Consider the following 11,932-nt stretch of genomic DNA (forward strand, 5'->3'; position numbering starts at 1 on the left):
TATATTTATATATATATATATATAAATAAATAAATAAATAAATAACACGGACCTGTCAATGTGATTTAACAAGCGTCTGACCCGTTCATTTGAGTCAGTCTTCACTCTGTCATTGTGAGTAGAGATCACAGTCTGCACCCTTCAGAGCAGAGTCACAATCAGCTTCATGATCACTAAAGAAAAGCTCTGAGAGTGCAGAATAGGAAGGCAGACTGCAATACATGCAAAGAACGTGTCAGCATGGCAAGAGCACTGACTCCTTCATGTTTAAAAGATGTTAAAAGGTTTAATAGATAATGTTGAAAGGTTCACTCTCGCAGCATTTAATTAAACATATGCTGAAAGGAATTTAAACTACAGTTAGTGCCATTTCAGATTCTGACACAACAACTTTCCTTTTTCAAAGATTATTTTTAGGGATTTTAATGACTTAATTAGACGTACAGGCGCTGCAGTAAGGACTCTGCCCTAGTATTGGGGCACCCGCTCTACTACATGAACAACACCTTCATTTTTACTGCAAATCTACACCAGCTCCAAATATTAGTTATCGGTCTCCTTAATTACTAATCATCTGTATCGTATCAGTTCTGAAGTAAACATATCGGTCGACCTCTGCCTCGTCTCCCAGCTCTGTTTGCATTCCAATGCAAACATTGACAGAGTGCTGTCACAATGTTCGAGGCCCTTGGGGCCCCAGTAGGAAGACATGTTAGGACAAACAACTTCAGGCATCAGAGTCCTGGTAAGGCCAGTGTTGAATAAATGAAAACAGTTGACATACATAACCCTGCGCTTCTAGTCTGACCAAAACAAAAACTAGCAGTCACATCAACTTCAGGGGAAATGAATATTGTGACGGTGTTACCTGCAGGTTGTTGAGCGGCTCCATCTTCATGACAGGTCCCACAGTGCTGAGGGGAAGGGCCGCTTCAATACTCTGGTTTGGGCCAAGAGGAGTGAGAATCTGAAGGGGACCAGCTGGAGCGAGACCAAAGCTTCAGAGGAACACAGAGGGGAAAGGGTTAATTGTGTAAATGTAGAGAAATCTCAGCACATTTCTTAGTAGGTGGTCTTACCTGTTTCTGTTAAACTGGATGGCAAAATCAGTCATCACACTCATGGCTTTATTATTGAGAGTCATCTCCATTTGGATGACCCCAGCACGGCGGACAAAAACGCCTGTTATCTCCAGACCCTTGGCCTTCATGGCCGGAAGCCAAATCTGAACAGAGACAAGATCGGAGAGTTTCTTCGGGATCCAACCACTGGTGTCACATCGTTCTTTGCTGTATGTCTCAAGACTCACTGTTTTAGGGGGGTTGTAGGCTCCCATAGGCAAACCAACTCCACCTCCGAGATCAAACAGGTCATCCAGACCGCCGCCAACGGGGGCATTGAAAGAGGCCGGCATCACAGCTGGAGCAGCACCGAAACCGGCCCCCATCTGTGGGTCGCAAAGCAACACGTTAACCCAACATATTCAATATCACCCTGTACAGAGCAATCAAAGTTTGACAAAATCTCAAACAAATGACTCACAGCAGGATTTCCTCCAAGGTCTCCGCCAAGCTGGATGGGAGGGGAACAGGCACAAAGAACACTCAGGTTATCTATTGATGCAAATATTGTGGACGACGGTGGAAGGGTGTGAGGCTGTGATTAGTGACAGCTATGGGATTAACACTTTTTACAAGCGACAGGAAGGAGAAGGAAACAACAGAACGGGAGAAATTCTCATTTTATATAACTGACCTTTCGATGCCCACACAAGTCAGGCAGAGTGGCTATTGAAATCCAATAGGTTTTGTTCAAATGCTACTCACTAAATGAGTCTATTGTGGTGATGAAAAGGTTGGGGGGGGAGAGACAGTGAACAAGACCGGTGGTGCAAAAATATATATTAATTCCACAGAGTGACAAAGGTTTACTACTTACAATATTTAACAAGAAACATCGGCCAGATTTACTAAAATCTCACCTACATGGAGTGGGAAACAAACAATGCAACAGGCACAGAGCACTGCTCGGGAGGACTACTCAGAGGTCACAGTGGTACGACAGGGGACAACAGGGGGGGGGGGGGGGCTAGACTGGTGCTGGCCTTTACTGGTCCAGCGTGGTCCCCTGGACCAACCTCAGTGGGGCTGTAATCTGGGGGCGATGGGGACTGATGTGGGAGCTGAGGTGACTGAGGAGTGTCCGTCCGCAGGGGAATAGGCGGCTGATTGAAACAACACAGAGCCCAGAGAATTAAAAAAAAAAAAAAAAAAAAAAAAGAGTTGGACTCAAGGATTTAACAGCACGCTTACTTTAGATGTCACAATAATAAAAGATGGTGAATGGTGATTGAAACCATCAGATTGATGCATGAGAAATGCAGTAAAACAGAAGTGATCAAATGAATCTTCTAAAATGGCCCGACATGGTTTATAAATGTTATGCCCGCTTCCCTCCGTGTAGTTACCGGCTCAGACTCATCCCCCATCTGCAGGTGCAGCGTTGAACAAAGAAAGGGAAACAAACAAGGGTCAAAAGAAAAAGCACCAAGAAGGTAGAAGAAAAGTACAAAGACATTACCGTCACCAGGTCCCATTGACATCAAGCCTTTTACTGAAAAGAACTAAGATATACCAGCCATCAACAACCTGACAGCTTCTCTCAAACAGAAGACCTACCAGGCTGTCCAGTCCTCCGCCAAGGAGGTCCATAGCGCCCATCTGCATGCCAGAGGAGGTGGGCGGTGGTGGTCCGGTGGTGGTAGGAGGTGTCAGGTCCAGATTAAGCAGATCTCCGAGGAGGTCTCCCTGGGATGGGATAACAGCAGGAGGCGCCTCAGTAGCTCCAGTAGCAGAACCTGTATCCGGGCTCTCAGCACTCTCGCCACTAGGAGAAATAAAACAAGAGGGAAAAATAGAACGAAACATTTTTACTTAAGTTTTATGTAATTCAATTGATTACCATTTACTAGCTAACTAGATATATGTGCGATGACTTGTATGTAAAGGCAGGAAGGAACACAGCTGCATGGCTTAACACTGCTAGAAAGTGTGTTACTCAGCAGATTTGAGGGAAAACATAATAGAGTCAAGAAGCTAGATCCACTTCAGTAAACAAACCCCTTTACCTGCAGTGTTTTTTATTAATATTTTTATTTTAAAAGTGCATGACTCACGATCCAGCACTGCCGGGGAGCCTCTTGTGCTGAACACCACGGCTGCCCTCAACAAAAGCACTGGGAGGCTTGTGGTAGACAGAGGCCAGAGTACCAATGTGGCAGATGAGCTCCTCCAGCAGCGTGGGCTCAATTAGATCCGTCTCCTCAGAGATCAGGGGCTTCTCCGCCAGAACCACCTCCTTGGCGGCCACGGGGTCTGTGGAGAGCAGACGCCAGTAGATGTAGCCGCGGTCCCTGAGGTCTGGGTTATCAGAGTCCTGCAGACAGACAGAGAGAGAGAGAGAGAGAGAGAGAGAGAGAGAGAGAGAGAGAGAGAAACGGGGATGAAAGAGTATTATTCATGGAGAATGTTTAATGAATACTTAATGTTAAACTCTACTTTGTCTTGGCCCCAATATGAGAGACTGAGCAGTGATTCAAAGTCATCAACCGACATTTATGTATTCACTAAACCATTTAAAACTGCAGATGATGAGGCTCTCAAATGAATAGAAATGTATTTTGTCATTCTTTTAAGTTATGAGGCCCGTTTTCATCTCCCCATTGCTGCTTTCTGCCAGTGAACTGCAGTTTGTACAGAGGTTTATTGCTGTAGATAAATCTATAAAACTGGTGTAATACAGTACACAAGGTGTGTAATGCTCTACATCTTTACTAACGGAAGCACAAGGCTCAGCTCCAGATTACAGTACTCCAGTGAATGATTCAGTAAAAGAGAACCTTTGGGAAAAGATACAAAAAGGAGAAGCCATGTCTGATGGGAACATATTGCACAAACTAGAGGAAGACATGGATAGCAGGATCAGAGTTGTAGACAGTTAGTGAGGATAAAGGCAGCAGAGAGAGTGTGTGTATGTTTTGTTGCTCACCTGTGTGGCTAGACTCAACACCTGCTGCACCAGCTCCTGGGTCTCGGTGGGCTTTTTCAGGAACAACTTGACGATTGCCGTCAGCAGCTGTAACTGCACCTGGAGGACACGGTGAACACATACAGTACGTTACAGCTGCTCACATACTACCATTAAAGCTAGTGTGTAGACAATTTAGCCTAAAACCGTAAATTAGTGTCGAGTTGCAGCTTAACGATGATCTTTTAACAATGAGCTGTACTGATCCACGACACATAAACAAATAAACTGTTTTTAACTCTCCGGGCTGAGGTTTCCCATGGATGGCGCACCCTGCTGAACAGTAACTATCCCAACTATTGGCTCAACCTGCTGTAACCAAACACCGCAAAAGGGATCATTTTATGCATGATGCATTTATTTCTACCCACGACATGACTCGCTATCAGAAAAGCCTCTCCAATGCAGTAGTGAAGGCTTGCTTCTCTACAAAACCAGTCAAGTAGCAGTTTACATCTATGTCTTTGCAAAATGTCATCCCCTCATCATTCTATCCTTTGGGATATTTGTGTTAAATTGTCATAATTAGCACATGAATTCTTAAGTTATGGCCAAAAATGTATTTTATACGATTGAGCCACATTTGGAGAAATTCCCTCAAGGCGTTCCTGAGGTATCGCGTTCATGAGAACATACATACATAGACCAAAAACACCAGCGACCATCGCCGGCATGGAGGCATGAAAAGTGTTCCCATTATTCCAGTAACTTCTTATTAAGCACGGTTAGTCTCAGTAAAACTAACTATATAACTCATTTAGGATTCTTCCATTTCTCTCACGGTACCACACATTGTAATATTATTCAAACATGACCTGTTCTCTGTACTAGTACTGCATGTGCGTGTGTGTGTACGGCATGTCACCTCCATTTCCAGCAGCTTAACAATGAATTTCTTTATTTCAGAAACTAGTGTCAGCACTGAATGCAAATTATTGGTGCCACTACCATTAAAACTTAACATTTTGTAAATCGCAAAGTGCCCAAATTCTCCTCAACCCACCTGAGTGCTCTCATCATGGAAACCCTCCAAAAAGCTCTCCAGCAACTCATCAGCGTTGTCGATGCGCTCGGCATACTCGCCAACAATCCAGATCATGGCGGCACGTGCCTCCGGCTCATCCAGGGAGTCCAGGTTTTCACACAGAGTGGCAATAACGCTCTCATACCTGGACACAGTCACGCAAAACAACATGTTATGAACTCAAATGTTGCAAATGTATCTGGCGACAACAACAAAAAACAATCACATGGAGCGAATTACTATCATTTACATAAAACTTCATTAATCTATTAAAAAACGGACATAAACAGCCACCACATGTCCCCAGCTTAGAGAACATGGCAGCATGTTTCACTTCCAGCTCACAAAGAACAACGTCAGCATTACTTTGGAGTTGTGTGTTCTGGCAGCCTGACAAACGTCAGTCCAGTGTTCACTGTCCTTTTACCTCTGGTCAACCAGCCAATGATTTCTAGAGTGGTTGACGAATTCATGTGGTTGAGGCGTTTCATTTCGATAATGCTTGTATTACAAGATCTGCCTCGGCAGAACGATTTAGTTGATGTCTAATTAATAGAAAAGGCAGACGTGTGAGTGGGGAGTGACTCAAACAGCTAATGGCTTGAGCCACACCGAGCTGGAAACGTTCCAAAGCTGCTCCCCTGGAGACTAACGACTCCACGGCGATGGTCTACCGCTGACTGTGTGGGCGAGGTTTCTGTCTGGCACATGAATCCACCCTGTGGGATCCACAGCAGAAGTCACGCTCCGGCACAAACTGCCTCACCGTCTTTGACCCGGTGCCTTTAAGGCTGAGTTCTCAGTGCCGCCATTTACAAACACTCTCTGAGGACAATTGTCTTCAAGACCAAGACAAAATAATCGGAGTGTCAGTGAAGTGGAACAGGAAGCCTGTCTGCGTGCATATAACAGTGTGTGTGAGTAAATACTGATGATCAGTGCCTCGTATATCTGTTTGAAGAGAAATAGCAAAGTGCGGACTCAACACTCTGCATTCCTCAACTGTTACGAGTGAATCTGGACAGTGAAGAGTTAACAAATAATGTGCAAATGACCACACTGATGCTTCAGAGGGAACCTACTTGTTGGGGTACTTGCGAAAGATGTCCTTGATAACCACAATGGCCTCCTGCACCACGTAGTTAACCTTGGTTTGGATGAGGTCCAGCAGTGTGCTGACACAGCGCTCGGCTGATTGCTGATTAGTGAAAAGAAAAAGAAAATATGTCATGATAGGCCTGCAAATAAAATAAAAACTGTATAAAATAATGTATAAACATTGTGTGCATATAACATGCATGAATAATAAACTAGTTTTAACTTAGTTTGACACATATATCAGCATATATTAGTCAACAAATCTAGTGAGTAATACACTTTCCAGCAGTGTTGAACTGTGCAGCTGTTCTTTGTTCCTTCCTGCCTTTCAATACAACTCATCACATCTACTTGCCCTCGATCTCCGGGGACGAGATGGAGTCATATCAGGAGTTTAATGACAAATTAGGAATTACAGTTTATGTGAAAATCACCAAGTTTGCAGTGAGTTTTACAACTGGTCATCAGGAACGAAAAAACAATCATGGAATTTTTGCTCTAAAATGAAAGCTTACAGGCTTAGAAATATCATACATTATTATACGATATATTTTTTAACGTATATTGCTAGAAGTGACTTTAAACATTTAAGTTGAGGCTCAAACACTGCCTTCAGTTCAGGCTTTAACAGTAAACAGTCATGTGAAGTATGTTCTATTGAAATTATGAGAGAAAAATATGATGTGTGCAAAGTGGAAACCATAATAAACCGTAGTATCATTTGTTTTATGAACACTATCATAATGACAGAGCTTCCTTGTATTCATTATAGAAACACAATAACTGTGCCTGACTGGTGGCCTTTTATAACTTACAGTGTTATGATCCGATTGAGTCCAAGGACCCGTAAATATAAACAATCATACACGACTAAAGCTTCAATATAGCTGACAAGGGTTTGACCGACAAAACATCTGGTGACAGTATGACGTCATCTGCACCCACCTCTACTTTGATGGCACAGCGGCCAATGGCTCGGACCGCTTTGCGTACAAAGTCCACGTCCACCTCAGTGGCGTACTCCTTCAGCTCAGCCAGGACCTGCAGCGAGACAGACGAGCATTAGTGTCACTCAGAGGATTTAGGGACCAATATAGTATAAGTATTACAGCTGTGTGCGCGTTACCTGGGCGATGTTGGCTTGAGATGCTAGACGAATCATGATGTCCAGCTTCTCCAGTTTGACATAGATTGGGTCGTTGTACTTTACAAAGAAGACCTTCATTTCGTGTTTCAGGATCTCCGGCCTAAAAAGAAGAAAAAAACATCTTGTTATTTGTGGCAATCTGTAATTAACCATACAATTAAGTAAAAAGGGAATCCCACTGAAGTGTAGCATGCTACACTAAATGCAACTTCTACCAGGCTTGATATTCCCAAATTATAAAGAATACTAAAGAGACCTCCCCGGGTTATCTCCCCACATTTACCGTCTCTGTACTATGAGATTGATGTTTCTGAGAGCCACATATTGCAGCTCAGGCTCAGCAGAGAGGAGAGTGACCAGTGGAGGGGCGAGCTTCTTAAGCAGGGTGCCATAGTAGTCCAAGTCTTTGGGCAGCATCTCCATGAACTTCATTAAAACTTTAACAGCCGACAACACCACTGCAGAGTTGGCGTGGGAGAGCCGTGGGGTCACACGCTCACAGATGCTAGCAGATGGTATTGGGGGGGGCGAGAGAGAGCGAAATATTACACAGGGTTTATTTTTTACGGAGAGCGACTCGATTCTCTGCTCTCTCTCTCTCACCTTTGGGACTCGCGGTCATCACGAGGTGTGTAATTGGCCAGGCAGTCAAGAATGAATATCTGTCCCCACTCTGTGCACTCATTTAAAGCAGTCAGCAGCTTGTTGATGGTCTGAGGGTTCAGGTCCAGTAGATTACTGTTGGGGTGAGACTCTGCTATCTCAGACAGCGCTGCCACTGCGTTCGCTACAACCTAAGGATGAAGACAAGTGTACAGATAAATGCGGACAGAAAAATAAAGCCCCCCCCCCCCCCCTGCTATACTAAGATATAAACACTAGTCTGGCAACATGTTGAACATTTGTATCCAGCAAAGAGCTTATCATTAAAAGGCAGAGCTGGGGCCTGCTGTGTCCCCACCCTCAACAGCCTGCTAGTAGGCGGCCTGAGGGAGCCGTACCATGGGGTTGGAGTCAGAGATGAGGTCTTTAAGGGTGTCCAGGAAGCCTTGGTCCTCCACCAACTGGGCGTTGATGTCATGGAGCTTCGCTACACACACAGCGGCTGTCTTCCTCACATACGGGTCTTCATCCTTCAGACATTTCCTCAGGGGCTCACAGAGGTACTCGGTGATCTTGTCCACACGGATGCAGCCCATTGTGCGAACAGCGAGGGCCCGGATTAGAGGGTTAGGGTCTTCACAGTCCTAGAGGGGTGGTTCAGAGAGGTCATTCATTTCTGTATCATACTACATCATCTAAAAGACATTTTAAAATGTATCTAACAGTTGTTTGCATTATCATGCTGTACAGAATTAAAATCATATATTGAGGTGTCACTTCTATAGAAGTATGGCTCCCCTTCTATAGAAGGGGAGCCAGAAAAATTATTCTTTAAAAAGGGACTTTGATAATCATCTCATTGAATTGAGATAATGGCAAGTAATTTAATACAGCTGAATGTATCCCAGTACAGCATGCATGAGTAGATTTCAATTAAACCTTGTAATTAAATTTGAGTATTTATCCTCCCAATCAAACAGGGCTAAGCAAACATTTCTAAACCCCTGCGTAGAACACGAGGACAGAAACCTGTTTCTAGCGATTTGGACAAATGGTTCTAATATTTATGATAAACAATTTACTAATAATATTAAGATGTTCTTTGTTAATACTTGAATTACTAAAATTATTTTTGCAACAATAAGTTGTGCAAAAACTCAAGGATTGCACAAACCTGTTGTATAGCATTGTACCAAGCAGGCTCTAATTGCATTAATTACAGCACTTAAATTATGAATAGATCATTGAATATAGTTTTTACATATTTAAGACGGATCGGGCTTTACCTTTACAAAGGTGTTAACAGCCATGATAGCCATGTCGGGCTGACTCTTGGCATAGTTCATCAGGTAGAGGTAGACCAGCTTTTTCAGTTCCAGGTTGTCTGTCTGCATGCAGTTCACAACATCTGGGAAGAGAGCACTGAAGGAGGGACAAGGTGTTCAGTGACTACTGATTCAAAATAGAGGGTGATTTGTTACAGAGCATTATTTCAGTGTGGGTATTTTGGACATCATTTTCCCTGGCTCACCTGACATCCTTGCCAACTGTCATGGATGCAATGACCTTCTTCACAGCCTCCTTCTTCTTCTCTTTCTTATCACTGTTTAGCTCCGCCTTGAGCTCAAAGATCTCCCCTGTGCACACAAGAGAAACAAAGTAAACCACACATCATTTACTCCATTTGTGATGGAGGCGCTGGAGGGGGGAAGGAGAGAAAAAAAAAAAAAAAAAAAAAAAAGAGAGTACTGCAGCATTGACCCTTTTTTCCCAGCAGTGTCCGATACTGGTGGGTGGTTTTGGTTGTCAGTGGCTTAGGTGCATCAATGCATTTCGGATCATTGTGTTACTGAGGTGTCTATCTGCATGAAGTAGACTATAAAACCTACAACATCAGCACACCGTCAATTTTGGGCTTAAATTTAAGTCTACCTACTTAGAGGTTCCCAGAAACCACAAATCACTCCCGATCTCCTTTAAGATGTTAACCACAGACCGCCCGCAGCAAAAAGCACATTCTGAAAGAAAACTGCTCTTATGTCTCAAGCAATCTAACAAACACAAGAAGTCTTTACGCTATCGCACATAAGCACCGGTTTGCATTTCCAGAGCCCTGTGAGTGGGCACATGTGCTCTGTTCTGGGTCATGAAAAGTGCCACACAATTACAACAGGAGGCACAGCCAGACAGTTAAATCTCTGTTAGCTAATGTCCAATATGTCTAATCTGATTTACAATAACCAGAGCGGTTCAGTTCTTGGCAATAACGTTGATACGAAGCAAGGTGATACCATTTTTTTTCCCCCATTGTCTAACTGGGTCAATTAGGTATCGGTAGTGCACACATATCAATACAACAACAAAAAGTAACTACACGGTAAATCTTTAATCTTGTGAATGAACAAATCAGCTATCAGACCTTTCTTGGTAGTGGTGAAGTACTTGGAGTCCGTCATCTTGGATCCAAATTGTCGATTCTCCTGCAAAACATAAGAGGGTGAGAGAGTCGACAGTGAATCTTTTTCTGAGTGGAAACTTGGAGCATCACAAGTGCAACAGGAAACCCTAGAAGTGCAAACACAGGGAAATAAGAGGACTTCCCTTCTTCTCCTGAACTAATGGCAGTGATCCATCTGAGAGAAGAAAACAATAGACACTTAAATCTCCTCTTAAACTGTGACACTTGTTGGTCAGCATGTATGTGGCCAGCAGCATGTAACTAACTATAAGTATTTCCACTCTTGGTGCAGCACCTCTCTGTGAAGGATCTTCTCCCATTTAAGCAACAATACTTCCGGTTATAAAATGTGAGCAATAGTGCTCAAGTTAAAAGGCAAGGCTTGTTTTGTTTATTTGCTGGGAACCAGCATGTATTGTTATAAATATAACGTTTTATCATGTTTATGATACTTCATCGCCACAATGCAAATATGTACGTAGTCCTGGTTGTTGCCTACACTGATTGAAACAGACGGCACTCAAATAAAAATGATTTAATTAATTCGACTGAGCTCATATTACACAATGTTGAATGTATGAAACTTGCAGGAACAGTGATGCTAGCAGAGAGAGATGTGAAGTTATTTGATACCGAGTCAAAGTCACTCGATGAACGGCAGAAGCGTATCTGTTATTAACGTTAACTTAACCAGTTTCATTCTTCATTGAGCTTCATGTAGCGTTAGCTGTCAACACCAGACAGGCTGTTAGCCACAAGCTAACCAGATACAATGCATTCAGCCCACTGACAGCGTAGCGAGCTAACAAGACGCTAGAACGCTAGTTAGCTGATTACGGTGACGTTACTTTAACGCAAGAGTTCACACTGCTGCCATGCCACACCGTCACTGAACTAACATTATACTATTGAGTAGTGTTCAGAGTAACAGCAGGAGTACTTCACACCAACGTCAGCTGACTTTACGTTACGACTGCTCACTTAGCCGGAAAGTAAGAGGAACGGTTCGCTAGCTCGCTACCATCAAACTAGCATGACGCTAACGTTAGCTTAGCAGGCTCGAGAGTGTACAATCCTGCTGGAAAAAAACTAAAATATGTGACGGTTAAGTTGGCTAAATTGGTGCAGATAGTTATGCAATTAACGATGCTATTCGATCAACTACTCACGCATAATTGATTCGCCCATTCCTGCATCTTTGCAGTAGTTAGATGAATGAAAGTGGTGTGAACCGCTAGCTCTCCGGTGCAGTGTGCCTGTCAGTGTCAGCTAGCGCCTTGGACACTTTTCTAGCTCGCACAGCTAAGACATGACCTTCTAAGTACGGGCTTAAGGAAGCCTTTGCCAGGATAGTTAAGCTCTTAATCTGTCGAACTGGTTTAAAACTTACCGAACGAATTAACGTGCCTTCTGGAGTTAAAATTAGATGAATTTGGAGAGAAAATCTCCACAAACACCTTACCGCGACAGGCGTAGCAGAGCTGTGATGGCCTTCGTCTCCTCCCCCTTGACTTAC

General features: G+C 43.5%; 1 protein-coding gene across 5 annotated transcripts in view; it reads right to left on the reverse strand.

The window, feature by feature from the left end:
- Positions 1–11,931, reverse strand: part of ap1b1 (adaptor related protein complex 1 subunit beta 1) — a 21,066-nt gene extending 9,135 nt beyond the window's left edge. Inside the window, exons 1-20 of one of the 5 annotated variants that reach the window (XM_031856428.1) lie at positions 11,879–11,931; positions 10,378–10,438; positions 9,490–9,595; positions 9,245–9,380; positions 8,357–8,602; positions 7,959–8,149; positions 7,639–7,860; positions 7,335–7,455; positions 7,154–7,249; positions 6,193–6,308; positions 5,090–5,255; positions 4,048–4,146; positions 3,176–3,435; positions 2,679–2,886; positions 2,468–2,488; positions 2,138–2,224; positions 1,543–1,572; positions 1,310–1,447; positions 1,080–1,225; positions 869–998 (exon numbers count right to left, since the gene is read on the reverse strand). In XM_031856428.1, the coding sequence (XP_031712288.1) occupies positions 869–998; positions 1,080–1,225; positions 1,310–1,447; positions 1,543–1,572; positions 2,138–2,224; positions 2,468–2,488; positions 2,679–2,886; positions 3,176–3,435; positions 4,048–4,146; positions 5,090–5,255; positions 6,193–6,308; positions 7,154–7,249; positions 7,335–7,455; positions 7,639–7,860; positions 7,959–8,149; positions 8,357–8,602; positions 9,245–9,380; positions 9,490–9,595; positions 10,378–10,414 (2,556 nt within the window). In that variant the 5' untranslated portion in view covers positions 10,415–10,438; positions 11,879–11,931. Of the gene's footprint in view, positions 1–868; positions 999–1,079; positions 1,226–1,309; positions 1,448–1,542; positions 1,573–2,137; positions 2,225–2,467; positions 2,489–2,678; positions 2,887–3,175; positions 3,436–4,047; positions 4,147–5,089; positions 5,256–6,192; positions 6,309–7,153; positions 7,250–7,334; positions 7,456–7,638; positions 7,861–7,958; positions 8,150–8,356; positions 8,603–9,244; positions 9,381–9,489; positions 9,596–10,377; positions 10,439–11,806 lie in introns of all 5 variants that reach the window. The other 4 variants (XM_031856430.1, XM_031856431.1, XM_031856429.1 and 1 more) reach the window with 4 other exon arrangements.
- Position 11,932: the final 1 nt, after the last annotated feature.

The sequence above is a fragment of the Anarrhichthys ocellatus genome, unplaced genomic scaffold (assembly GCF_004355925.1).
Source record: "Anarrhichthys ocellatus isolate YVR2014 unplaced genomic scaffold, GSC_Weel_1.0 scaffold17, whole genome shotgun sequence".
Taxonomy (NCBI): domain Eukaryota; kingdom Metazoa; phylum Chordata; class Actinopteri; order Perciformes; family Anarhichadidae; genus Anarrhichthys; species Anarrhichthys ocellatus.